At 36.5% G+C, this 25,891-nt stretch overlaps 1 protein-coding gene across 2 annotated transcripts in view; it reads left to right on the top strand.

Annotated features, from left to right (window-relative positions):
• Positions 1-25,891, top strand: part of Tenm3 (teneurin transmembrane protein 3) — a 613,899-nt gene that overhangs the window by 533,517 nt on the left and 54,491 nt on the right. The window contains exons 13-19 of one of the 2 annotated variants that reach the window (XM_013513152.1): positions 916-942; positions 3,390-3,536; positions 15,499-15,715; positions 16,725-16,844; positions 17,386-17,647; positions 22,636-22,903; positions 24,180-24,323. In XM_013513152.1, the coding sequence (XP_013368606.1) occupies positions 916-942; positions 3,390-3,536; positions 15,499-15,715; positions 16,725-16,844; positions 17,386-17,647; positions 22,636-22,903; positions 24,180-24,323 (1,185 nt within the window). The remainder of the gene's footprint in view (positions 1-915; positions 943-3,389; positions 3,537-15,498; positions 15,716-16,724; positions 16,845-17,385; positions 17,648-22,635; positions 22,904-24,179; positions 24,324-25,891) is intronic. The other variant, XM_013513154.1, reaches the window with a different exon arrangement.

The raw sequence follows: 25,891 nt of genomic DNA, 5'->3' as shown, positions 1-25,891 counted from the left end.
TCTCATAAAAGTTCTGCTACCACTTGCATATATCAGTAATAAAAAATAATCAACATAAGCATCTTTGCAAAGCAATTTTAGATCATTAAAGATTCATGAATTTTGACAAAACAGGAAGATTTGAGGCTTATTAAGAATATATTAGGTCTCTGCAGAGAGAGGAGAGAAGCATTTATGTCTCTGTCAAGAGAAAAGGTGTAGCCTAATTGTAGCCTCATTGGAAGATAAATGGGCAGGAGCAGGTACAGGTGCAGCAAAAGATGCAGCCTTAACTCTGACTGCACCTGCAAACCTTTTGAGAGGAACCAAACCTGTTTCAGGGTGAGTCCCAAAGAGAAAGAGGACTTCAGGATACCCCCCACTGCCTAGCAGACTGCACGTGTCACGTATGCTACCGGTCTGCCTTTGAGCAAAGGGCTACTGGGGAATCATTCTCTACACAACTTATACATGCCTTTTTCAAATATAATATGAAGATGTTACATTTGCTCAAGGATTATTAATTTTTTTCTCTGCTTTTTTCTGCTTTTTATTATTAAAGTTTGATTATTTGTAGATCTCATAGTTGTAAGACTTCAAGATTATTGGAAATAAAGCACTGATTCCAGTTTTTCTAGTTAAAATCTTAAAAGGAGTGAGGATAGAGTGCATCACAAAGAATCTGTGAGTAGGAGTTCCTAGTTTACCTTGAGATTTTTCTTAAAAATGCTGAGTATTTCCTGAAATCATGACTACATTTAGTAAGACATGAATATACTGTATTTTTAGAAGATACAAAGTGCATCTCTGTCATGTGGTGTGAGTCTTACGTCAGCTGCAGCTACTTGATTTGCATGTAAATTCTGAAAATTTCCCTGTCCCATTGTGACACTTCTGAAATGTTTGTCTGTTCTTTTTTCTTTTTAATTTCCCAAGCTCACTATTTGGATAAGATAGTTAAAGGTACTGTATATTTGCTCTTTGTTGACATATCTACATATATATATCTATATATAACTGTGTATCAGATTGTACTAGGTATGACAATAAACTGTTTTTCATGCATATTATTGTAAATTATGACTCAGGCTTACATTATGTGAAATGCCTTGGATTTGAAGTATTGAGACTTAAATGTCTGTGTCTCATTTTTATAATTTTGAGTTATCACAGATCTCATTCCTATGTAAAAGCATTAATTTTCACTAGCACCAAAAACTGAAGATTACAGAACATTTGCTGTTTTTTGTTTGCTTCAAGAACTTCATTGTTGGCAATTCAGCCCATGAGCTTTAAATTCTAAATTAAAGAATCATAGACATTCAACACAGAATAAGAAATTGTTAACCTATAGAAGATTCTGGTTAATATATGTTGAGTGAAATCTCATTTATCCTCATATAGAAACTTCTTTGGATTTTTCTAAATGTTTCAAAATATTTGTAATACATAATTTATTTTGTTATCTTTTTTAAATACCTAAAATATCCTACATTCTTTTAAATCAGAATAAATAACATGCAGAAAACAGCAGATTCTTATGTCTTCAGTTATCACAGAAATAGGTGAAAATTTTTTTCATAAGAGAAAATTCCCTTTCCCTTTCTCCTCAGAGTACCTATTTTCTATTCCTTGTTTGTGCCTTTCATTAGAATATGAAAATATTCATGGCAATATCCAGGCTTTCATATAATAACCCTTTGTGCATGCAGTCAGCTGCTGCACTCTGTCAGTGGGGCAATTATAGCTCCCTGTTTCATTAAAATAAAACAAAAAAAGACATCCATAAGGAAAATTCACCTTTGATATATTGAAAAATCCATAAATACAGAGGTAAATTGTCTGAAAGGAAAGAAGCAGCAAAATTAATCTCATCCTGACCTGATGGCATCCATAAGTCTAATTTCGTTATGTCTGCCACAGAGACTGTCAAAATATTCTTCTTTCTGTTAACTCTAATCTTAAGAGACAGACCGTCTCTTTGAGACATTTCATTTTCAAGTTCCATGGTGGAGGAGGGGAAACCGATTCCTGAACAATTCTTTTATTATAGACTTAAACATCTTTAAATAGATTGTTCTCTTAAATTTTGTCACCAAAACAAGAGGAGCGTTCTAATGATAAGAAACTGTAACAAACCCTACTTGCTACAGCAAGTATTTTTATTATAATATCTCTACACTAAATTAGAAATTACTCTGTCCAAAGAGATCAGATTAATAACCAGCTATTCTTAGAATTTTAGAGCACTTATATCTCGCTTCTGTTAGTGTCATGTCACACTCATAAACAAGAACTCTAGAATTTACCTAGTGTCATCCTCATAAACAGATCATGTTGGCTGCATGCCAGATATCATCAGTAGGAAATGGCAAAATGGTTTTTTTCAATGTCATGTTAGACTGAAACAATTATAGATTTTGGATATATTAAATTATTTTAATTGTTTCCCAAATTTTCCCTCCTTGCCCATAAAAGCAGACAAGATAGGATATAAAGGTAACAGCATAAAAGCCTTAGGGAGATTGTCACAAAATATCACTCTTCGCTATCTGTCTTGAAGCACGTCACTACCGTGTTTTTGTTCAGTCTATCAATGTTTTATTGTGGTCCTTATAGTATTTCATTTTGTCCGTCCTAAGTAATCAAATATGCACAGCTATTACATTTAGTTGGAAATCCTGTTGGTCCTGTCCCATCCGTATGCAGCCTGAATCCTAATGTTTGTTAGAATAGATGCTAAGCTGCTTCACTATTTCCTGGGCTTTGCTTATTCTGTGAAAAGGAATGTACTCTTGGCATAAAGTATAGTCATTGATACTGGCCTATACTTTGTGCAATTATTTAATGCACTGTAATTTCACATGAATATTTGGCAACTCTGAGGCCAGGTAAAATTAATGATCTCTTTTGACATCATTCATAAACTCTCATACGCTTTCATGCTCTTAAATTTAGAGGGAATTTTTTTAAAGCAACAAGGTGCTGTAAGGAAGCATGTCCTAAGAAGTGACAGCAGTGTTCACAACAGATTTGCAATCTAGATGAGGGATTCTAAAATTATTTTCTTGAGATGCTTTTTCACGCCTCACAATAGACCTTGTTGCTTTGCTAAAGGAAAAAAAAAAAATAAGTTAATTTTGTCTGGCCTGCCGCAATTTAGTGGACCGTTGCATATATTACTGTCCTGCACAGGTAAGTGGTGTCTCAAGGATCAGGCCAATCAAAGATGCCACTTGGATAAGAATTAGATTCCTTAGATAATGTTGCTGTTTCTATCCATGTGCAATTACAGTATTTGTGCTGTTTATAAAGGCCTGTTCCCACTAAGTGTCCTGTATTTGTTTATTTTGGGTGGAAAAATCTTTCAATACTCAAATCACTGGTGTCTTCCTTCTTTGTCTTGACAGAGGGTTGTCCTGGTCTGTGCAACAGCAATGGGAGATGTACACTGGACCAAAACGGCTGGCATTGTGTTTGCCAGCCAGGGTGGAGAGGTGCAGGCTGCGATGTAGCCATGGAGACTCTCTGCACAGACAGCAAGGACAATGAAGGAGGTAAGAGATGCTGAGCATGAAAACTAGCGTGTGCCGGAGCCCAGGTTCATAAGTTACAGTGAATACATAGTTATCTGATGCCAAAAACAATCCGATCCCCATAGATTACATTGATTGAAAAATATATGAGTGCTGATGGAATGATTTTGCTCCCTATTTTGCCTGAAACAAATGCAAGATGATTATCATTCAGGGAAAAAGGCAAGGTAAGGAAGCGTCTGTATAATGTCCATTGTTCTCCTTTCCCTAACCCCCAGGTGAATAGCCTTCTCCATTTTTATATTTAGGGCTCTGTGAATTGGGAGCTCTACAGCAGTATTTTAATAACTAAACATTCCAAAAGATGCAAGGCACTTTCCACACTCTGCTGTTGAAAGTCATAGATGGGAAAAATGAAACAGTAACAGAGAACAATCCCCTTGAAGCTGTACTCCAGTATCTTTTCATCTGTAACTTTACACCTTGTTAAGGAGATGTTGATATTCCACCCAGCTGAAGGTTTCAGCTAAGATAATTATTCTCCCCTTTGAGCACATCCCCCATGCTGTTGTATTTTAATTTCAGAGAATAAAGAGTGAGTTGATAATGGAGTAGTTGCCCCTGACAGCTGTTCAATTTTTGGCATATGTTTAGGAGTAAGTTTTTAAGAAGAATTTATTTGCTGTCTAGCCTCTATAGTCACCCACTGTGTAGCTTAGCATGTGCTTCCGTCTCCTGTCCTCCACCCCACCTCTCATTTGGAAGGGTCTCAGGGACACACGTTTGGCTCGAATGCAGGTTTTGAAGGCAGACGCTCCATGAAATGATTATGTGAACTTAAACAAGATTCATAGTCTCTTTAAATTTCAGTTGCCTCCTCCATAGAGTGCAGTGAAAGACTTTGTAAAAGGATGCAGTGACAAAACATGTGCAAAGTACAGAGCATGGTACTGGGCACATGGCGTGCTGTAAGGAGCTGCCACTATTAATTTGGTTTCCCTTTAGCTTTCAGAGTGCTCATCTTATGTAATAGGAAGCCATCGAAAGTTGTCAGAGAAGACCCAGCAGCCTTTTCACCGTGGCCTCTAGGGTGGGCCTGACCCCTGTTCTCCAGGAAACAGTGACAGAGCTAACCCCGCATCTCCCCCGCCCCAATACCCCCACACACACGCTAGCCAGGTCTTCAGCCATTCTCCAACCAAACGCCATTTGTGTCTTTTCTGCCCAGCAAGGAGCTGCAGTTCTGCCCGTCACTCTCTAGCAGACTGTTCACCATCTTCCCTATTTTCCTATCAAGAATCTTGAGCCACTGATTCTGCCCTGATCCCCTGATGGATTCAGGATGGCTCTAACCCTCATCACTCTTCCCTGCTAATGATACCAGACTACTGCTCTCACCACATGCTTATAGAGATGGCAGCATCAACCCTCTCTGAACCACAGCCCAGATGGTAACTTCCCTCCTCACTTTCCCGGGAGAGCCCCTCCTCCATTTTTTGTATTGCTTGGGGAGGAGGAGGGTAACTTTCTCCTTGATCATGTATTTCAGATTTTCTTCTGAAAGGAGATTACATTGAGGAGGTTCTACATCCTCTCAGAGGGAAGCAAGTGCTGGGCCAAGTCAGTAGAGACAAGGCAGAGTAATTTAGGGGCTAATCAACTCTTTAGTATTGTTATCAGCAAGGCAGTTTTTCCTTATCCTCAAAATTTATCAACTGTGAATTGGCCTCATTCCCCTTTGTTTATTCTTATTAGCATGAAACTGTGCTATCTCTAGGCTTCCCTCTCTAAGGGGAAATCTGAGCTGATAGAAGACCTCCTGTGAATTCTCTACTTATCTCACATAATTTGCATGCCTGTCCCTAACCTAATTTTGTTGATCTTCCAAGAATTTCATTTTATCCTGAGATTGTAACCTATGTGCCCTGTAACCCAAACTAAAGTGTTCTTTGAACTTACACATGAGCCATGTACATAGAGGCAATAGTTTCCAGACCAAATCCCAAATTGAGACACATAATGTCAATCGTGATATTAAGACAGTAAAATAGAAGGCTTAAAATTAGGACCATACCCAAAATTCTAGGACATATAGTTACTGTAGGGGTACGGAACCATTTTGAAAACTAACTTTGGTGTCAGAATGGTGAATTAGCAAGAAAGTAACTAAGTAACTTAATTTAGCAGATAAAGTAACCAAGGAGAAAAAAATGGTGAATTCGATGTGACCCTCATCAGAAGTTAAGCATTTGATATGAACATGTGCTGTAGTCTAGTTTGAGGAACTTCACTGTAGTCCAGTTTGAGCACTACAATCTTTGTGAAAGAAAAATCAGTTTACCAATCCCAGAAGTGCAGAAGATATATCAAGAAATTTTGGAAAAGATGGTTAGACGAGGCCTTTTCCTTCTACTCCAAAACAGACTTTCCTTTTTCCAATCAAGTTTGCTCCACTGTTTTCGTATAATTCTAAAGATCCTCAAAAATCTGCATCTCACTAAACGAGCATCTGTCTCTGCCCTTAATAATTTTCTCTCCCTTCTTTGTCTTTCTGCAATACCTAAGGAAAAGGCAGCCTTAGAAAGGAATTCTTCATGAGGAATGGCAGAAATGGACTGTTAATAAACTAGATTGGAGCAATTCGTCCTTGGCCACTCCTTCAACCCCTGTGCATTCAGAAGAAGTAAACCTGCTGTTTCTGTAAGGCTCAAATAGCTACCATATCATATACACTAGATAACGATTTTCAGAGCTGACAGTCTTTTACCCATAATATGTTCCCTAAGACTACCACTCTGAAATCAGCAAAGCTGATCTACTTCTCAAATCCAGCTCCAGGTGTAAGACAGAGGCCTTCGCAGCAGATCATTTAAACAAAGGCCGGCAATGGAACAGTGGGTTTATAAATCACACAGTGGAAGTCAAAAACAAATGGTCACTGGAGTAGAGTTCTGGATGACACATCCAAATGGGACACTTAGATCCTCAGGGAGCAGCTAGTTGCTGCCCTGTCCTAGTTGAGAAAGCTTTCAGAGCAAATGATCAACAGTTCATGCCTCAACATGACTCATAAATATTTCTTGTGCTGGTCCAACTTAAACCTATAAAGTCAGTACCCTGCTACATGGATCCATTTCTTATTTCTGTCCCAAAACTCATTGTGGTTATGATGTTGCTAATGTCAGAGAAGAGAAAGGTGATAGAGAACGTTAAGGATTCGCTGTTTAGTTCGTGAGTTCCTTCTTCAGACAGCAATCTGCATGGGTATCCGCTGTCTCACAGTGCACCCCACCTCAGCTTCCACTTGGCCTCAACAAGAAAATCTTTTCTGTTCTCCAGGTTCTGTACAGTCATTCTTATCAGGGAAGACCCTGGTCAGACATGAGAGAAAGTCAACTCAAAGGATCCCATACCTTTACAAAAAATAAATAGTTTATATTACTGAAAATTTCAGGCACAGCTGCATCTATGTGCTCAAACAATAACCCACAAGCCTGGGTTTATTCTTCTGATGACTGCTTTTTTCTGTGTTGGAACCATTCTCAAGCCATTTCTTCCTCCAAAACAGCCACCACCAGTTCTGGGTTTATATTCCACTAGCATAACAGTGCCACCACAGAAAAGAGACCTTTTTATGATTCTGTGAGGCCTGGATTGGGACTGAGCCTTACTCTAAATGGCCTGAAATAAATTACCAAAGGAAAATTAAACCACTGTCACCAGAGGAAAAGGGTATGGATACTGAGTGGGCAGCAAAACAGATTCTACTCTCAGAATATTATTGGCTCTTAATAGCATTTAGTTTTAGTATAATCAAGCAACGTACTCTACCTACAGTATCAACTTCAGTGGGGTTTTCTGTTCTCTGTATTCTCCTTTCCCGCCAAATTGCAGCCTTTTCACTTGACAACAGGAGAAGCAAACTGAATTTAGTTTTTTTTTTTCGGTTTGTTTGGTTTTTAGCAAACTGAATTTAAAAATAAAAGTTAAATATATTACAGGCACTAGCAGTGGGAAGAGAGAGATAAATGGTTTTAAAAAAAAAATTATAAGATCTTAAGTGCCTCCCCCCAAAAATCTAGATATTATCAGAAATAGAGTGGCACTCGGAGTCTCCAGTCACTAAAATACGTTATTCTGATAATTATTTGGGAGAAAATTACTATTAGTTTGAAGACTGTTGTATCCTACTCTAAGGAAAGACAGGCTGCTCTGAACCCTTTTGCTATCCACTGAATTTTTTACAGCATTTTTCCCTTCTGGGAAAAAGAAATCTAGCTTGTGGTCTCAGAAGCAAAGATCCCAGTAACTTCCTGCTAAGACCCAAGGAGTTTTAGAAGGACAGGAAAATCAGAGCCATACACACTGAAGCTAAAAATCTCTCGTGTATTTTACACCCACTTGCTGTGGCTTCAGCTTCAGAACATGGAAATAGGCACTGCACAGCGCCTCTCTAGGCTCAGACCTCTGTTACACGTATCCTCAGGGTAAGAACCCTGTGTCAGCAGCACAAGTGTTACTCATAATTACATGACATAAATACTTCATTTCTTTTGTTGAAAGAACTAGTCACCATCCACAACTTGGTGGGCATTTTCTACACTTTCATTGAATTTATGTACACTTTTATGTTTTTTAATTGAAATGGACAAGTACTATTCTAAATTTAATTCTTCCAAAGAATGTACCTTACAGATTTTTTCATACCAATACATACAGGCTTTATTTAGTTCTTCATAATAAAAACAAAGATGTAGTAATTAATTTTATTGCTACTACATTAATAATAATATAGTTGTTTCTTTTTTTTTTAAACTCAGCATTTAGAAAAACATGTAGTGAATTTTTAGGTGTCTATCTTCATATAAGTCTTTGTGTAAGTAAATAAGTATTTCCTTAGGATAGATTTTTAGGAGTAAGTTTTTGGAGAAAGGGGTATTGTAATTTTTATTTTGATAGCTACTGCCAGAATGCCTAGCAAGTAGATTTCAACCACTGCACATTTCATCATTAGGAACTTGTTTATTGTTCCCATGTTCGTAGTCTGCATATAATGATTCTACATAAACAAAATTGTTCAACAAAATAAAAAAATATGAATTTTTCTCTATGAGGAAAATAACCCATTTTTATTGTTTTAATTTGCATTCCACTAATTACTAGTTAGATTTATGGGATTTTTTTTTTCCTGCTGTGTTGGGATCCAACCCAGGGTCTTACACGTGTTAGGCAAACATTGTACTACTGAGCTATATTCCCAGTCCTTGGTTGATGATCCTTGTATTTATTTCTCAGCGATTTGTATTTTTGTTTTCATTTGCTTTTTTGTTAATTGCTTATTTATTTTTCTGACCCAGTGTTTTTTATGGAGTTGTTTTGATGATTTTTCTTTAATACTTAGGACTCCTTGATATAGTCTAGATATTATTTTTTAGGCATGTTGTAGATATTTTTATCTCAGATTTTCACTTACCTTTTAACTTTGTAATTTATGGAGTTTTTCATCATGCAGAAGTTTTTTAGATTAATATGAGGAAAACTTTTCTGATGTCTAGATTTCCATTCATGAAGTGTAGGTTGTGTGTTTGCAAAGGTCTTTGTAAGATCATGTATATTATGTGTATAGTATTGTGCATAACTTCTTTCAGTACTTTTTACAATTCTGTAGGTGTTTAGTGTCTAATTAATGAAGCACATTTTAAAGTACCTGCTGGAGTAAAAAAGAAGCAGGAATTTGAAGATCATATAGTGTTTGAGGGTAGAGAAAGGATTATAAAACCAGCAAGTGTTTCTAATATGCTTCTAGGGCATCATTTTGACTCATTTAGATCTCACATTTACCAGGAATTTATTCATTGCTTTCCTTTGTTCTACAAATGTGTTAAATGCCTCCTTGGAGCCAAGATGTGTTCTAGGTGCTGAAGATACAACTGTGTTTTTGTTTTTGTTTTTTTTTTTTGTCTTTTCTTCCGGTACCAGGAATCGAACTCACGACCTTGCACTTGCCAGGCAAGTGCTTTGCTGCTGAGCTAAATCCCCAGCCCCTGAAGATACAACTGTGAACCAGATTAAACTCAAGGAGTTTAATGAGGGAATTGTCGGAGTTGAGGGTTTAAATTGAGGATGATGGTAGAGAATAAGAGAGAAAGTTAGAGATCTCCAGGCGAAGAAAACAATCAACAGGAAAGGTCTTGTAAGCAATGGTAGGAATTTCTGATTTCATTCAGAAGACACTGGAGACCACGAAGGGAGTACTTTAGCAAGAGGAGTGACCAAATTTGATTTCTATAAAGATTACTTGGGGGACAACCCACTTTCCAGGCCTCTTTGCTGTCTCTCTTAGACAGAAGCTATCTTTCTCTCAATAAGTTCTCCCTACTCTTAAAGAAATAATAAAAAAGATTACTCTGCCTCAAGTATACAGAATGGATTGTTGGACAAGACTGGAACCTAGGAAACCAAGCTATTGTTAAAATCTTCTCAAAATATGACCAAGGTGGCTTGAAGGTAGTTTCAGAGAAATAGAAAGAAACTGATCCAAGGAATATTTGACGTGAAGAAAAGAAGGAACTAGAGCTAGAGATTGACTAGGTGCAGAAAAAAAGGAAGGGAGAAGAGAAGTCCGGGATGACCTTCAGGTTTCTACTTGGATATAGAAATGCAATGGGTGAATGGTGGATCCATGCATTGAAATAGGAAAATACTGGAGAAGCAAAATGTTTGTAGGAGGTCATAAATGTTGTGGTTTAGCTGTGTTAAGTTTTATTTTACTTTATTTCATTTTATTTTCTTCTATTTTAGATTCTGGGAATTGAACTCTCGACTTTGCACTTGCCAGGCAGGCAATGTACCACTGAGCTATATCGTCGAGTTAGCTGGGTTGAGTTTTAAATGCTTGTGTAACATCCAAGTGGAAATATCTAGATGGCAATATATGCATTTGTAGTGCAGGAGAATGATCAACCTGAAGTCAGTAGCACTGAAATTATATGAACACAGGGACTAAAACCACCAAAAGCATGTGATGCAGACTGACCAAGCATATACCAAAACCAAACATGATCCCAGTTCACAAGCACGTAAATAAACTCCAAGAATATTACAAAATGATGACTGAAAAGAATAATGAAAGGCATACCTGCACGCCATTAAAATTCTGCAATCCGCAAATAAAATGCTGCATCAGAATTTCTAACTCTAACCTGGAACTTGATGGGATTTGGGGGCTTCCAAATACCATAGTCTGGGCCAGAGATGTAGCTCAGCGGCACAGCACCTGCCCAAATACCGTAGTCCAAGGTAGTAGACATTAATTATCTTGAGGAAAAAAGAAAATTCATTAAAAGAAAGTACATGCATTTTTATCTGATCAGTAAAAAGTTTTAAGAATGTATTAAAATACCTATAGCTGCTTGAAAGAAGAAATTGAGTTTTGATAACTGGGGCAAAGCCAACATAGAAGGTTACCCAGGAAAAGACTTAAAGTCACAGTTTTAATAATCTGACAAAAAAAAATCTGACCAAATGTGTATTTAAATTTTACAGAAAATACATCGAGTGATGTAAAGAATAATACAAATGGAATAGGGTAGAAACTTTAAAGGAAGACCAGGAATTGGCCCTGAGCCAAAATTGGCTTTTGTAAATAAAGTTTTATTGGAACGCAGTCACATGGATTCAATTACATGAGTTACAAAGCTCCTCTAGCACTATAAAGGCAGAGTTGAAGAGTTGCCAACAGAAATTATGTCACAAAGCATAAAGTAGTCACTGGCCTGTTAGAAAATGTTTGCCAATCACTGTAAAAGACCATGAAAATGCCTTATGAAAGACAAGAACATGTTTAAAAATATGGACAGAATAGATAACTTGAAAAATATTAAGGATTGAGTAGATGATTGCATAAGCTATATTATCTGTTTTACATCAGAGTACCACTTGTATTGCAAAGCCTAAACTGAAGAAAGGCTCTTAACTAATAATTGAAGTTGTTATTTAGTGGGTTTTTGAACCTTTCTGAATCCGTTTAGATTTTTTATGATTAACGATATTAGACATGGCTTCTATGCCAATATAAATGTAAGCCAACACAACATTCCTGAGACTAAAATGGAATCTCAATGATTTTGAAAGGCTATTCCAGGAAGACAATTTTGCTACACTATACACTTGGGCAAGTGGGTAATCAACTTAGTTGTAGCAGATAGCCCTATCTGCTGCTGTATGAGCTCAGACAAAGAATGAAAAATGTTTTCTGGCGTTATAGGAAGCCAGATTCATAACCATCCGTCACTTGCTTGGGCAAGTTACTGATAAACTCTGCAGAAAAATAACAAACTATGTCCCTGCATCTTGGCTGTTGAAAATGAGATTCTTTTTCTGATTGATGTTAGCAGAGAGGCTTGTAAAAATGCATTTCCAACTGATTAGTTCAGAAGGTGTCAATCTCGAGCAGCTTTATGACCTACAGACTACATGCCAGATGTACATTTGCTTTTTATAAACTAACAAAGATGAATGACTAAATTTGAGAATTCGTTTTTTGGCAACAGTACCATATATTGCCTAAGGGAAGGCACTATAGAAGTGGTGTTGTGGGGAGGAGCAATTAACCCTTAATTTTCCAGGTTAATATACTATTTGGAGATATTTTCCCTTTGCCTGGATTTTGTGTATGTTAAAGAATGAGAGTAAGGGGAAAACCTACACGAAATTTGTCTTTAATTACTCTCCCATGTGTATCCATTCTAAATCCACTGAGTAAGAACTGCTAAGTGAAATATGTTGTAAAACATATATTAAAAATTCCTCAAAAAACTTGAAAGTAATGGTAAATTGCTACTGAAAGGATTGGAAATTTTTAAAAAATATTTTGAGACCATAAATGGCATTGAGGCAATAGATTAGTATTTTACTACTTTAGAAACTTGAATCTTAATGTTTCTAGTTCAAGAAAAGTAGAGAAAAAACCACAATGTTTTACATTATTATTATAATATATTCTCATGCTAAATAAGGCAGTAGCATAGTTTCATCTTTCTTCCACTAGAAATATTGAGAAATATTTACACATTTTTCATCTTCCTGGCCTTTAGTCTAAGAAGGTAATATCTTGATAAATTTATATGAAATTTGAAAGCTCGCTTTTTTTTTATTTTCCTACACATGATTTTAGATTTTTCTCAAAGGAATAAGTATGTAGCTTCAAATAATTAACAACTTGTCATTTTAGGAACATAAGACAACTACATGAAAATGGAAGCTATGATATGGAAAAAATATGTATTCACATTAGAAATTTTGACTCATGTTTCATGAATATAAAAATTTTGGTAACAAAAGCATTGAAAATATTATTATATAAAAAAGAGTCCAGCATTTTAAATTTTATTCAAGTATTTATTTGTTAACCCCACCCCCAAATATAAGAAAATAATGAAGAGATTTTTAATTCCTGTCTCCAGCTAAGGACCAGCTAAGGTTTTTTTTTCTAGTTTTTAAGTGTCAGAAAATTCAACCCAAACAGGCTTAAGGGGAAAAGGATTGCCTTAGCTTCTATAACTGGAAAGCCCAGAAGGTCAAGGGCAGCTTGTTGGAAAAACTCCAAGGATGACCTATTGGTTTTAATCAGCCTCCTGCTTCTGTTTTTTCTGGGATGGCTTGATTTCTAGACAGGTTCTACAGTAGCAGCAAGATGGCTGTAGCAACCCCAGCCTCACAGCCTCACAGTTTGAGCCCAGTGAGGGTGGGGGTGGCAGAGACAGTGTCCCTTTTCAGATAGCTCCTGAAAATTACCCTGGTTGCATACATTAGGTTACCTGTTCATTTCTGAACCAAATCTGAAAGGGAATTTTCCCATAGGCTGCAAGTTCGGGAGGGATGAATACTGAAATGAATACTCCCAAAGAATGGGAGATGGGTGTTGGAACACAATAACTGTTTACTACATTGTCTTACATGTGGGCAAAATGACTTACAGGCAGTGACCAGGCCTTTTCTCTTGTTTCTTTCCTTACTTATTTTGTTGTTGACCTACTTTCTAGACTGACAGTTTAATCCAACAGCCTATTTTCTTTCATCTCAATTTACTGTCAGATAATGCAGGGGCAAGCTAAAATTCTGTGAATAACCATGGCCTAAACTAACTGTGATCGTGCACATCTGTAATCCCAGCAGTCTGGAAGACTGAGACAGGAGGATCGAAAGTTCAAGCCAAGCCTGGCAAACTTAGCAAGATCCAGTCTAAAAATAAAAAGCAGGCTGGGGATATAGTTCATTCATGTCCACTACAAAATAAAAAACAAAAAAAGGTGGCCTAACACAAATAAGGCTAGTACGGTTTTTTAAAAATAAAAATTATGTTAAAAAACTTGTAAATATGATCTATAGATCGTTTTGATATTTCAGTTGAGCTTACCATAATGGGGTCACACTAAGACCTGTTACTTAAGTTTGAAGATTTTAAGACTATCTTCTCAGTTTTAAAGTTTTTAAAAGTCTTGTCGAGAGTGATTAAAATCTTGAGAAACTATTGTCTTTATTAATCTATGCTGAGAAATGTAATTACCAAATGGATCAAAATGTGTGTATTCAACTGGTCAGTGAATAATGGCCTGAACGAATGATGCCATCACACTGTTATAACCTGACACACTCATCCACTAGTGGACTAGTGATGTTTCAAACTAAGCACAGTTCCACATCACTTAGTGATGGGGATGCATTCTAAGAACTGTGTCACTAGGTGATTTTGTGACTGTGCAAACGCCATGGTGTCTTACACAAACCTACATGGTATAGGTGAGTCGTTCAATATAACTGCTTGATAAAATCAAGAGAGATGGTAACCATGGGATGCAGGAGGCTGTTGCCAGCATAACATGGTATTCTGAATTAAGGTGAACCTTTTCTTTATATAAGTAGATGTAATACAGTGTAAAATAATGACAAAAGATGTTTTATAGTGAATGCATAAGCCTGTAACAATCATTTACCATTGTTAAGTATAATGTACTGTACATAAATGTATAGGTTGCATTTTTATGACTGGCAGTGCCATAGGTTTGCTTAGACCAGTATCACCACAAACATGTGAGTCATGCACTGCACTATGACATTGTGGTGGCTATGGTCTGGGCATTAGGAGTTTTTCAGCTCCTTTATAGTCTTATGAGACCACTGACTGATATGCAGCCCATTGTTGACCAAAATGCCTTTATACCTTGTGTAACTACCTATGTGAGCCACTGAGTGTAGTTCCTTTTGTACTTGCTGGAGAAAGCGTTATCAAATTCTGTTACTTCTTTTAAGTCACCAATTCTGCACTTCAGTTTTTCATGATGGATTTCCTATAATTACCAATATTATGGTTAATTTATACTTGTCACATGTTTAATTAATACCTGCACTTGAGGGGAGGCATAGAAAGAGCTCAGGTTTCTATTTAAAATTTGTGAAATGCTTTAATTTCATCAGAAACATATTCTCATTTCTGTAGAAGAGCTGTTTCTTTGAAAGATGGTTGGATAATTTCATCCATTTTATATTGACTTGTATTTATTTCTCTTTACTGAATTTCATATTCTGATCTTTTCTAAATTTTTGGGTAGTAACCCTATGGGGGTGCCTATTCATTTACCATATATGCTGTTAACTCCTAGTGCATTTCTAAAATGAAGAAGGCTTGAGTTTATTTGCAACTAATCTATATTCCTTCATTCTAATAGGTTTTTCTAATCAATATCTTTTAATGCCTTACTCAGAGTAAGCATTATATGAGTATTTTCAGCAGTGTCCAATCCAAATATTTACTCTTTATGAAAACAGATGCAAGTATTATATTTCATTTGGTTTCAAATTTGCGCTTCATAGAAATTACTATCAGGTAGGGAGTAGGGAGGGAAGCAATCAATCAAACCAAACTTATTTTAGATCATAGCATAAAGAGGAGAATCCTCTCACTGGTTCCCTCTTCTCTCTACAGATGGACTCATTGACTGTATGGATCCTGATTGCTGCTTACAGAGTTCCTGCCAAAATCAGCCCTACTGTCGTGGCTTGCCTGATCCTCAGGATATCATTAGCCAAAGCTTGCAATCACCATCTCAACAAGCTGCCAAATCTTTCTATGATCGAATCAGTTTTCTTATTGGATCTGAGAGCACCCATGTTATACCTGGAGAAAGTCCTTTCAATAAAAGGTTAATACATCTTTTCTTTATATAAACTTGTAAGGGCATAATCAACAGTTCTTTGCACTGCATGTGAAATGCTGATGAGTGTGTTTTTGAGGGAAGTTCTTTTCTTTAATACAGTTTTTCATCTTCCTGCAAATTCTTCACCCAACTTCTCATTTCAAGCATTTTTGACACAGTCCACATATTTTGTCAATTTCAATACCTGAGACATAACAGAACATTCCATTAAGGAGTCAATAAATCTTCATTTAACTAGTTGATTTTTTTTAGCACAGTTGGAAACATTTCAAAAGAAGCGATGAAAAGACCCCAAAAGGCAAAACAGAAGTGCACTTTTTTAGCTGAGCTCACTAAATAGTATAAATTATGAATTAATGTAATGGAACTGCTAAAGGCATGGCAGGGAGATTGCATAAGCTGGTTGGCTGGTACTTTACAAAGCAGTAATGACCTGAAAATAAACCAGTAAGTGAAAGCAGGTGTCTCATGTCTCACTGGGCAAAAGAAGATGATTTACACTAGAACTCCTGGGTCTGCAGTAATTTAACAGCATTGATGCAGTTAGACCCAGCAGTTGATTAAAAGTTGTTGCACAAATGTTCCTTATTGCCCCCTTAAATCTTATACTTCTTGGTCCCTGTAGATTTACAGAATGCCTCAGAATTAACTGAAAAGCATACTTTTCTTCATGTAAGTCATATATATGACTTACAAAAAAGCCAGAAGTTTATAACTTTAAAAATTCATCTCTAAGTTATTGGCCTTGATAACTCTCCAAAAAACAGATTGCAACAAATTTAAAATCCAGGATAAATACAAGGCATTCAGAGGATGTAAATTACAGTGCATTAAAAGGGGCATTGTCTTGAGAGTGTTTCAGGTCTTGTTTTTTGAATAATGCTTGATTGTATCTGATAGTGGTATTTTATCCTTATGTTGAATTATCTATAAATCATGATAATGTTGGACTGAGAAGACAGATGTTCATTTAAATTCTTGTACTTTTCCACAGCCTTGCGTCTGTCATCAGAGGCCAAGTACTAACTGCTGATGGAACTCCACTTATTGGAGTAAATGTCTCGTTTTTCCATTACCCAGAATATGGATATACTATTACCCGCCAGGATGGAATGTGAGTTAGTCTCATCACACTATGTTTGGAGTATTTTAAATATAAATTTAGACATTCTTTCATCACCCATCATGTTTTATTGTCTTTTGTAATAGAAAGGCAACAACTCCACACACCTGGGACAGTACATCAGGCAGAGATTTAGAGTCATGTACTCATCTACCCCTTTAAAAATTGATTTCATTTTCTAAGGCATGATATAATATTGTGGGGGTTTTTAGAGGATGTTCTTTGTCTTACAAGATGCATGTTGATGTATTTCGGGGTAATATTTCATAATATCTACAATTTAAACTCAGATGGTTCCAAAGAGTAGATAAAAAGCAAATTTGGGGAAATGTTTATCACAGATTAAAAGTATATAAACAGATATGAGCATTCATTGTATAATTCTTTTAACATTTCAGTAGACTTCAAAATATTTTGTGTGAAAGATAGGGAAGTTGATTTTCTTTATAAAGTATGTCAGTTCGAGGAGGTGAATATTTGTACTTATATGCATTCCAGATAATTCACTAAGTATATCTTTGCTTTTTCTTAGGTTTGATTTGGTGGCAAATGGTGGAGCTTCTCTCACTTTGGTATTTGAACGATCCCCGTTCCTCACGCAGTACCATACTGTGTGGATTCCGTGGAATGTCTTTTACGTGATGGATACCCTCGTCATGAAGAAAGAAGAGAATGACATTCCCAGCTGTGATCTGAGTGGGTTTGTGAGGCCAAACCCTATCATTGTGTCATCACCTTTATCTACCTTTTTCAGATCTTCTCCCGAAGACAGTCCCATTATTCCCGAAACACAGGTAAAATAATCTAGCAAGCAGTACTTCTACAGGAAAGTTTTAGATTGTATGATTGCCAAGGAAATTTTGAAAGAATTACGGGACTCTAATACTACCCTCAATAGTTCCACAGAGTGTGATGAATGCAGAGCACATATGGTTATATTGGGATAATCAGTTATTTATTTCTTAAAGATACGTTCAAAATATTTGTTCAGGCTGTCTCTGTATATATTTATTAGCTGTGGCTAAATGGAAAAGTGCTTAAACTCAACCACTAATAATGCCTTTGTTCAGTCTTTCACCTATTGAAAAAAACCTCGGTGCCTCTGTGTACTTGACAGCCTAACATGGTACCTAGTGGTACTGGCACCAAGTGCTATTGTACATGCTCGTTGCGCCCAATGAATTAGTGTTTAGTTATTATTGCAAGTAAAAAATGTTTTGTAGAAAGAAAGATAAACTCAAGGTAAATGGATACAACTAGAAACCGTACTCATAAGTGAAATAAATCAGACTTGCATGTGTAAACATCATATTGTCTCCCTAATGTAAGAAACAGAAGGAGTGAATAAGATCCAAATGGTACAACAGATATTATAAAAGGAGAGAAAATGCTCAAAAGGAAAGAACAACTGGGATGGGGGAAAAGAGAAAGGAAGGGAGATATATATATATACACACACATACATATACAAACACAAGATAACTAAGGTAATTGTAGTACTAATTTTGACTAGTTAATTGAAAGGAACAGTTAGTGTTTATATTGTTTGATCGTGCTTACATGCCTATATCTGGTAATCTGAGCAACTACTTTGAAGATAACAATATGCAATATAATAACCATTTTTAATTTCCTATGATTTTGCTTTGAAAGTCTGTCATTTTTGTTTTTTATTATTTTTAAAATAAAAAAATTTAAGTTTTGTGAAAGGTAATTTTTGACAAAAATGTTCATTAATTTTCTCAAGACATTATTACCTAAGAAACTGAATATGCTGTCTTAAGCTCAATAATTTATAGTTCATACAGCCCTATTCTTCACAAAGAAAAAAAAGAGTAATTTTTAGAGGAATAGCTATGCCTTAACTATTCATGTTATCTATTAAATATCTGAGGGTTGTTTTTCCTTCTATTTCCAATTAGAAATAACTTTCAGATCTTAAAGATAGGCCATTAGGTACCATAATTATTGTCTTTATTCATAAATACCTAAGTAAAAGTATGTGGTCTTTAATTTATAACAGCACGTGCAGCTTTGTTGCATTCATTCTTCAAATCTTTACTGAACACCTGTTCTATACCAGGCTGTATTGTATAGAAGCAAAATAGTAAACCAGTCAGGCAAAGTACCTGCTGTCAATGAGCTTGCCAGCTAATGAGCACGGAGAGACACTGAACAATAAATATATGTCATATTATGCTAAGACTTATCCAAAAATACTAAAGTAGGGTAAATTGGATATAGGTATGACTTTTATACAGTTTAGTCCAGGAACATCTTTTTGATAAAGTGACGTTGTTTCAGCAAGTTGGATAGGAAAATAAGTCCAGCCACAAAGTTGAAAGTAAAGATATAAATTTGGGAGTCATCAGCACACAACCATCCTTACCACATGGGACAAGATTACCTACAGACAGAGCAGACATAGAGACAAGCCAAGAACAGACAATATATAAAAACAAAAAGGCTTGTGGACAAATCATGCAAAAGTGATTATACTCTCAGTGATTATAATATGCAAGCAGACTTGGGGTGACTTCAGCTTAATTCATCCTGGCCAGGTTCATCTTGCAGTAACTCTAAACTTCTTAGTCCTGATACAGACAGGAGACAGGATCTGTTTATCCTTGGCAAATTTCTGGCAAACGAGAACATTGAAGTGGGTTTCAGTGAACAAGTCCACAAATACATGGGGTATTTTCTCCATGCATTCATACAGTGATCTAACATTTAGGAAAAATTTACTGAGATCCCATTATGTACAGGGTGCTCTACTATGATATACAGAATAAAAAATGGATCCTGCCATTGTGAATAAAGATGAGAGTGAACAACTATGAAAGTTCAAAACAGAGATTGATCCCTAGGTAAACAAAAAAAAAAAAGCATCACTACTGAGGTTGACTTTAAAGAGTGATTAGGCAGAAAAGGGAAAGAAGCATAAAATTAAATTAACCAGATTAAATAAAATATGTGGGCAGTGGTGTAGCACTGAGCACAAATCCCGCTGCAGAAAAACAGGAGGACAATTTAATTGTAGAACACAAAAGGGGACACAGGCAGAAGATGGCACTGTGGCCAGATTATGAACGGCCCCGAAATAACATCTACTGGAGACCTTGAACTCCTTCAGCAGTGTGGAAACAGAAGACCAAGGAAGTTATTTCAGCATTTCTCAGAAGCTAACGTGAGACAGAATGCATAACTGATAGACAGTGACCCAGAAAACGATGAAGAGACTATTGTTAACTGTGTTGCTATACAAGTCCTAAATAGAGGTGCAGAGGGCCTAACAATCTCAAGAGCAGTAAAAACAGAAAAGGAGGAACAGGTTAGACAGAGATTTGGAAGATGGACCTGGCAGAGCATAGATTCTAACTGAATGTTTAACAGGGTCAAGAATGGGTCTTACAGATGATGCAGGTCACAGAAGTAGGCTTAATGGTTCATTTGCACATTTGGGCAGGATTTATTTTTCCTGATACTGTAATATAAAAATGGTAAAGGTAAGTTATGTAGCAGAAATCCATGCTTTAATGAACTAAATTACAGATATTTGTTCAATGGAAGTAGGTTAATGATGACAGAGGCAATAATCAGTTATTAAAACTAGGAAAACCACGTGACACTTTGAAATAGAGAAGCAATTCCTAGCCTGTCACAGGAAATACATATTGATGAAAGACTTACATGTAGAGAGCCTATCAAATTTATAGGAAGATATTTTTTAAAGTAAGTTAAAAGGAAATACATTATAGGCCTTAAGATGCAACCAGTTACACTCACGCAGGCACGCATGCAGGCACACACACACTTTCTTTTCCTGTGCTGAGATTCAAACCCAGGGCATCATGCATGCTAGATAATCACTCTGCCCCTGAGCTATATCCTCAACCATTGAGTAACTTATTTTAAAGACTGTTGACATTTCACCCTAATTGTGAAAAACTGAGATTATTCACTCCACATCCTGCAGTCTTACAAAACTGTTGCCCGGCTTAAATCTCATGGGGTCTACTGGAGCTCTAAAAGTTTCTTTATGGTCATAAACTATTTTGCTTAAGACAGTTCTGTGACTAAGTTTTGCCATATGTTTGATAAGGAAAAGTTCAGCTGTAATGAATTGGGGTACCTATGAGAGCAATAGGTATCGTGTCAGTATTGTGTCAGATCCCACGGTATTGTGTGAGATCCCTCTTCATGCCAGTACTCACTCACAGGCCAGAAGGGAAGTTTGTTTAGACCACCTGTGTCTTTGTTCATATGAAAATGGTGGCTGTGCTCTTAGTGTCACAGGCTTTACCTAGGACATTAAAATTTGGAGAAGGTAAATATGTATACATCATTTCTAACTCTTCTGTATGGGAGGTTTTGGAAAGAAGGGAAATATTATTGAACACTGAATACTCAGAAAAGGCAGTCAGTTATGTTTGCTTAATGGCTGTTGATGGGGTAGTTGAAGAAAACTTTGAGGGTTCTATTTTATTCTTTAGAAAGAAAATGTTGGGTTTCTAAAACAGGTCTTGAACACAGAGCCTTGTGCTTTACAGTACATGTAAGAGCTGTGAGCATTGGCAGAGAGAATCTAAACTCTTGAGACACATTTTATATATTACACAACATATATTTTTCAAAATGATTAAATACTGTTGTGGCATATGTTTTATGTGCATCATCTGGCATTCATCAAGTCAGCACATTGATGGATCAGCTGTAGGAGGTTTGTTTTATATTGTTTTTGTGGTGCTGAGGATTGAACTAAGAGTCTTCACAATGAGCCACATCCCTAGCCTTTTTTTTATTACTTTCAGACAAGGTCTCCCCAAATCGCTAAGTTGCCCAGTGTGGGCTTGATCTGCAATACTTCTGCCTCGGCTCCCCAAGTACTGAGCTTATAGGCATGTGCTACCGTGTCCAGCAACTGTGGGGTTTAAGGCTATGATGTTTTAAAATTCCTGAAAGAGATAATTCTTGTGCCAACATACTCACTTTTTACAGTCCAGTTCCAAATCAAGAAGTATGATTGAATGTCCTCTGTTCGTACTCAATTACATATTGCTGTCTGGGAAAAATTATATGCAACTTTAAAAAATTAGCTCATTTACCATGATATTAAAAAACAGTTCAAGATTGTAACTCACAACTTAAGAAGGAGGGTGTGCTGCTGTTACATTATCACTGCATATGGAGAGGGAATTTGGGACATCTTAACCCAACATGAGCTGGTCTTTTGTGTTGCTATTCCTGTCTTTGTGTACAGTCACCTACATGTAGGCTGAGAGGCCATAGGTTTGCATCCCTCAGTGAGGCAGCTTGTGCAGGTCACATCTTTGACTGAGGGGCCCTATTCTGAGCCCCTTTTACCGATCTCAGCTCACAATCTTACACATGCCTGATCGGATTCTCCAGGGTGACTAGGGTGAAAGATGGGTTAGCAAGAATCTACTGTGACTAGCAAGCTAACAAGTCAGTACATGTCGCCTGACAGAGCAGTCTCAGCATTTCCTGTACGAAGAGTGGTCCCACAAGCATGGCTATCTCAGAATAAACAACAAAGGCTTTTAGAAGGGGAATATTAGGCAAAGTTATTTTTAATTGTGGACTAAGATAATAGCCCAGTATCATACCAAAAGAAAAAGAAAAGATAACAGCTCAAATGCTTACAGGCGTACTTATGAATGACTCTTTGGTGTCTTATTTTGTCTTCTACTAGGTTCTTTTAAATATATTTTCTCTAAAATGTATGACCACAGGTAGACACGTGTGCTTTGTTCAAACCCAGGTACTCCATGAAGAAACTACAATTCCGGGAACGGATTTAAAACTTTCCTACTTGAGTTCCAGAGCTGCGGGGTATAAGTCAGTGCTCAAAATCACCATGACCCAGTCTGTCATACCGTTCAACCTGATGAAGGTGCATCTGATGGTAGCTGTTGTTGGGAGACTCTTCCAGAAGTGGTTTCCTGCCTCTCCAAACTTGGCCTATACCTTCATATGGGATAAAACAGATGCATATAACCAGAAGGTTTATGGTCTGTCTGAAGCTGTCGGTAAGTTCCACATAAGTCTTCTCTGCACTGAAAACATTTTCCCAAAGTAACTCTCGTAAAATTTACTTTATCCTGTGGAAAGTCAGTGGAAAAACAGAAAAGGTGGCAGTAAGGTCATCCTAAGGAAGTTGTAAGCTGGCAGGTTTAGATCTACCACGAGAAAAGGGATGCACTCCTTATGATGAAAAGAAAGAGTATCCTTTCTGGCTGAAATTGTATGTTCAAAGAATGCTCTGAATGATAGTTTAGGTCATGTCCTTTTTTGATTTGTTTTCATACAAATTTTCTTATTGCATCCCTTGCATTTTTATGCTCTTCTTCTCTTTATAGCTTTACTTCTCTTTTGTTATCCTTTTTATGTTTTCTGTATCTGACACTAAGGCAGTTTCAGCTGATAAGGATTCACAGAAATCAGACAAAATTTGAGTGGGGAAATTATTTCTGCTCTTTTGACTAAAAGGGATAGTCAATTCAGTGGAAGGACAATTTCAAACCATCAAACCACTTGTATCATTAAATGATTCAAGAGTGCTATCAAAGTTTGACATGTAGATATATAGCTTAAAGCTCAACTCAAAACCTCAGAAACTAAAAGAAAAAAATTTGTTGTACTAGTTTTTACCTAAAAATAAAATAGATGTTCTATTCTGAAATTAAAACATAATTTGGACTTGAATTTATTCAGACCAAATAGTTGCCACTTCTACCTTCACTTTTTTGTAAATTTTTAAAATTCACATTTCATTGTGCACATTGAAATTTTTTTCAATTATGAATTATTAATTTATTGTCAGTTTGTTTATTCCTGATATAGAAATGCATTGTCATAATCTTTTTGTGTTCTACTGAGCCTTATTATCAAAAGTACTTCCATAGTTGAATGCCCTTAGAAACTAAGCAGCTTTAATTATTCAGATAGCAAACATTATTTGTAGTTGTTACCATCTAATCACTATTAGGGACTAACTTATCTGACCTAGTTTCTGTATCAGTTGCCCAATCTAAGCTTCCCTTTGTGCTATGAAACCCTTGTGAGCAATTGGTATGGTGAGGGGGCACGACTCATTTCTATTAAACCGGTGGAAAATAACGTGGAGGTCATTATTTTATAAATCTTTCATATAGTTAAGTCATCTTGTATAAAAATAAACTGAGCATAAATGGTGGAAATATGGTCTCAGCACACAATTGTAAAAGGAGTTCTTTTTATTCAAAGTAATAAAATAAGTCTCCACCTGTAGTTGAAGGGATGAACTGTGATTTGTTTTGGTTCCAGTGTCAGTTGGGTATGAATACGAGTCATGCTTGGACCTGACTCTGTGGGAGAAGAGGACTGCCATCTTGCAAGGCTATGAATTAGATGCTTCCAACATGGGCGGCTGGACGTTAGATAAACATCATGTACTGGATGTTCAGAATGGTAAGATCTCGTTCACAGATAGTTAATGTTGCCCACCCTCACCCTGATAAGACTGTTGCAATATTTTATCCTGGGTGTGCTATAGCATTACTCTTGGTAGGAAAACGATGAGATATTTGTAAAAATTGTAATAAAGCCTAAAGTGGAAACTGCATAATATTCTTTCACTGGACTTTAAAATGTGTTATGTTTGTCACCACAGAGTTACCATTTGAATGTGACATACTACATGAAAGGTTTCTGTGGGAGAATTCACCACAGAGTCACCCACAACTGTTTAATTCCACATGAGTCAGTGAGTGTAGCCAAAACTCTGTGGAAGGGTTTACCAAAAATGGAGGCAGAGAGACTTTTTGCAAGTACAGAGAAAATTAAAAATCCATGTGACTTAGCCAGCCGTGGTAGGACATGCCTGTAATCCCAGCACTTGGAGGCAGGCGGATTGCTGCAAGTTCAAGGCCAGCCTAGGCTAAGTAGTGAGTTTAAGATCATCCTGAACTACCTGGCAAGACCCTGTCTCAAAAAAAAAAAAAAAAAAAAAAAACTGTATGATTTCACCAAAATATTTCTATTAGATGTTTAATTCTTAGATTACTAGTCTATTCTGAATATCTACTTGTTTTTTCAGTTCTTGAGCTATATTTTAAAATTCTACTCAAGGAGGAAAAATATAAATGAATAATCTGTGGAAAAAAAAGAAGAATCAAAAATATTATTTGTAGCAGACCTGATAATGTGATAAGTGGATGTGCTCTGAATAAGTATGTTCAGACATCACAAAAGGATACATTACTTACAAAATATGATCTCAAGCATGCTTATAATCTCAGCACCTGGGAGACTGACGCAGGAGGATTGCTGCAAATTTAAGGCCAGCCTGGCCTACTTAGTGGGTTTAAGACCAGCCTAAATTTCGTAATAAGTCCCTATCTCAAAAAAAAAAGTACATATAGAAACTGAACTATCCAAAATTCTATACTTCAAAACATGTTATAAATGCTGGGTGTGGTGGTGCGTGCCTGTAATCCCAGCACTCTGGCACACTGAGGCAGGAAGATCACAAATTCTAATTCAACCTAGGTAACTAACTGACTTAGACCCTGTCTCAAAAAAAAAAAAAGAGAGAGTTTAGAATGCAGCTCAGTGCAAAGGCCCTCGGTTTAATCTCGAGGGCTGCAAAACGTTCGAAATTAAAAAGCATGTTATTTTTAAGCGTAAAATAACCTAAGTCACAGAATGAACTGATTGTGGTCTTGAATTTTATCCAGGAACAGTTTGACAAGTAGTGACTTTCCAAAGTGACATGTGTCTAATTGAATAAACAAAGTGATTTGTAATCATGGCAAGGTGGAGGAGCTATAGAAATACATTACAGAAGAAGGGAAGACAAAAAATGTAGACAGTGACAGGTGTTTGTGCAGATACCTGAAACAAATATTCTACCTGGAAATAAATATTCTAATGTTCGTCTTTCTAGTCTGTCATAATAGAGAATCATGAAGGGCCAATCTTTCAAAGTAATGACTGAATAAATCAGGTGCCGTAAAGCAGTAGGCTGACTTATAGGG

The sequence above is a fragment of the Chinchilla lanigera genome, unplaced genomic scaffold (genome assembly GCF_000276665.1).
Source record: "Chinchilla lanigera isolate Chin_1 unplaced genomic scaffold, ChiLan1.0 scaffold00002, whole genome shotgun sequence".
In the NCBI taxonomy this organism is placed as follows: Eukaryota; Metazoa; Chordata; class Mammalia; order Rodentia; family Chinchillidae; genus Chinchilla; species Chinchilla lanigera.
Note: the sequence above shows the minus strand (reverse complement) of the source record. Positions and strands in the feature narration are given on the sequence as shown.